General features: G+C 42.5%; 1 protein-coding gene across 2 annotated transcripts in view; it reads left to right on the forward strand.

The window, feature by feature from the left end:
- The window catches only part of aox6 (aldehyde oxidase 6), a 34,310-nt gene that overhangs the window by 5,151 nt on the left and 26,659 nt on the right, over positions 1-2,500 (forward strand). For both annotated transcript variants that reach the window (XR_014890869.1, XM_085265951.1), the window contains exons 2-3: positions 323-380; positions 803-899. Coding sequence is in view for 1 of the 2 variants with exons in the window: in XM_085265951.1 (XP_085122077.1) it covers positions 323-380; positions 803-899 (155 nt within the window). In the remaining variant the exon portion in view is untranslated. The remainder of the gene's footprint in view (positions 1-322; positions 381-802; positions 900-2,500) is intronic.

Consider the following 2,500-nt stretch of genomic DNA (forward strand, 5'->3'; position numbering starts at 1 on the left):
GTGGGGTTTTATTTTATTTATTTATTTTTTTTAAATGCTTGAATGACTTGTAGGCTGGTGTTAAGTGGCTTAACAACCAAAAGAACATACTGGGAGTAGGTCGAGTGAAAAAGCGGTCAGTGTCCAAAGAAAAGCTTTGAAAGACCTTTAGAGAGCCAGGAGAAATATTGATCAAGAGTGCTTTAAAGTATTACAGGATAGTCTGGCTGCTTGGTGACAAAGTATAAAGAAATGAGGGCTGGCTCAAGACTTTTGCCCAGCACTGTATAAGCAAAATAAATGCAGATGTTAGAACTAATTTTCTTTGGTCCTGTTAAAACAGGTGACTGAGAACCATGCCGACCCGGAGACGATGCTGTTGCCCTTCCTCAGGCAGAAGAGTATCCTTCAGACCAGTTTTCAGTTCACCATCGCTGTTTAAATGTTAATACTGGTGCTGTCAGCTGCGTTAAAACAGGCTAATCCGCGTTAATGCAGATTGGGCCCGTGTAAGGGTTACTCGGCATTAACGCGTTAATGCGGTTTAAACGCGTTAATGCTGTCATCACAACTAACGCGATTAACAATTAACCCATCTGGAGCGCAGACTGACTCAAAATCCCTGAAATGTCTGTCAACGCATTTCAGGCAGTTTGTCCGTTCTGTGCTCCAGATGGGTCGAGTGTGTTTTTAAAAAAAAAAAAAAAAAAAAAAAAAAAAAAAAATTTAATCGTGATGACCGTGTTAATGCTGACAGCCCTAGTTAATACCTTAGTTGTAAGCATTCGGTGGACTTGTCTTTATCCTTGACTGTTGACTTCAGTGAAATTAACTGGAACCAAGTACGGCTGCGGCGGAGGAGGCTGTGGAGCGTGCACAGTTATGGTGTCGCGCTACCAACCTGCAACGAAATCCATCATGTATCCTTTATGACGTCACACCACCTGATACTGCTGGGGGTTTTTTGTTTTTGTTTTTTTTCCCCATTTTTGGTCATTTTGTGGCTGTCTGTGCATATTTAATGCAAATATCAAAGTTTAAGATGAACTTTAAGATTCAGACTGCTCTAAATACTCAAGTTTTTTTCCTACTTTTTAATCTGCACATTGGCTTTCAGTGTTTTTAGACCTTTTAGGGTTGCATAGAGACAGGGGTTTAAATGGCTTGTTTCAGGGGAAGAACTGAAGGACTCCTTAATGCGCCAGTATCAAATACATGAACTATGAATCATGCCACTGTAGAAGAGTCCATAAATATATAATCGAGGGGGGAAAAGTGTGAGTTCTGTGCTGTCAACCAACTTCACACTGTTTATGATTAATATGTGAGCAGCTAAAAGATGCCAGTGCAGTTGAACATCTGCTGCTGTCAGTGTATGTTTCACTTGGGCACGTCAGCCTTAGGACTGGAAAAATCAATTTGTTTGGTCTCTCAGCCTCTTTAAGTGAAATTAGATTTGCAGAAAACAGGAGAGAGTGTAAGTGTTGGCTTGTAATGAGCAAGCCTGGTATGGATGACCACACTGAACTTGTTGGCTAATGGTCACTTCCCTCCCTGACAATGAAACAATACAGTCTGTTTGACTCATTCACCTTCCTGTAGCTGAGGAGGAGATAATGGGACACACACTGAGAGGAATCTGAAACGATGTTGAACAGAGATTTTAAAAATGAAGGACAAAACCACCGAACAGTTTAAAGCTGTCAGGTTTAGGGGATTTTTTTTTTTTTTTTTTTTTTTTTTTGCCACAATCAGCCTTATTACACGGTCTAAAGCAGTGGTGGGGAGCTCCAGGCCTCAAGGGTCGGTGTCCTATAGGTTTTAGGTATCGCCCTGAGTCAACACACCTGAATCAAATGATTAGTTCATTACCAGCTTCTGGAAAACTTCGAGACATGTTGAGGAGGTAATTTAGCCATTTGAATCAGCTCTGTTGGATCAAGGACGCGTCTAAAACCTGCAGGACAGCGGCCTTTGAGGCCTGGAGTTGCACCACACCAGGGCCCGTATCCCTAAAGAATCTTTGTGCAAAAAGTGGCTCCTAGCGGCCAAATTCTAAGAAAATTCTCAGAGTCATGACGTTTTCTTAGAATTTCCCCTAAAAGTGACACGACAATCCCAGTTAATATAAAAGCTATTCCTCAAGATTCCTAGCGCTTAAAAGGGCTCCTAAGGCGAGATCTGCTAAGAGCAGGGAAGAGGACTTTTAGTGGCTTAGGAGTTCCCCTAAGCAGCTGCACAAAATGGCCAACAGAAGAGGCAGGAGAGATGTCCTGCAAACACTGGATGACAGGGAATTATTGAGATGCTACAGATTGGATCGTGCAGGAATCATGTTTGTGGTGGATCTCCTTAGAGATGCAATTACTTCACCAACTCGACGCCACAGCGCTATTACACCGGAGACGAAAGTAATCACAACCCCGAGGTATTTGGCAACCGGGAAAATGCAACAATGCAGCAGTGATGACTTGGGTCTGCAATCACAGACATTGCTAAAAGCTGAGCCGTGTTACCCTCG

The sequence above is a fragment of the Mchenga conophoros genome, linkage group LG23, assembly GCF_057382185.1.
Source record: "Mchenga conophoros isolate Kocher_MC1m ecotype Shallow Benthic linkage group LG23, M_conophoros_male_GT1.1, whole genome shotgun sequence".
NCBI classification, from domain to species: domain Eukaryota; kingdom Metazoa; phylum Chordata; class Actinopteri; order Cichliformes; family Cichlidae; genus Mchenga; species Mchenga conophoros.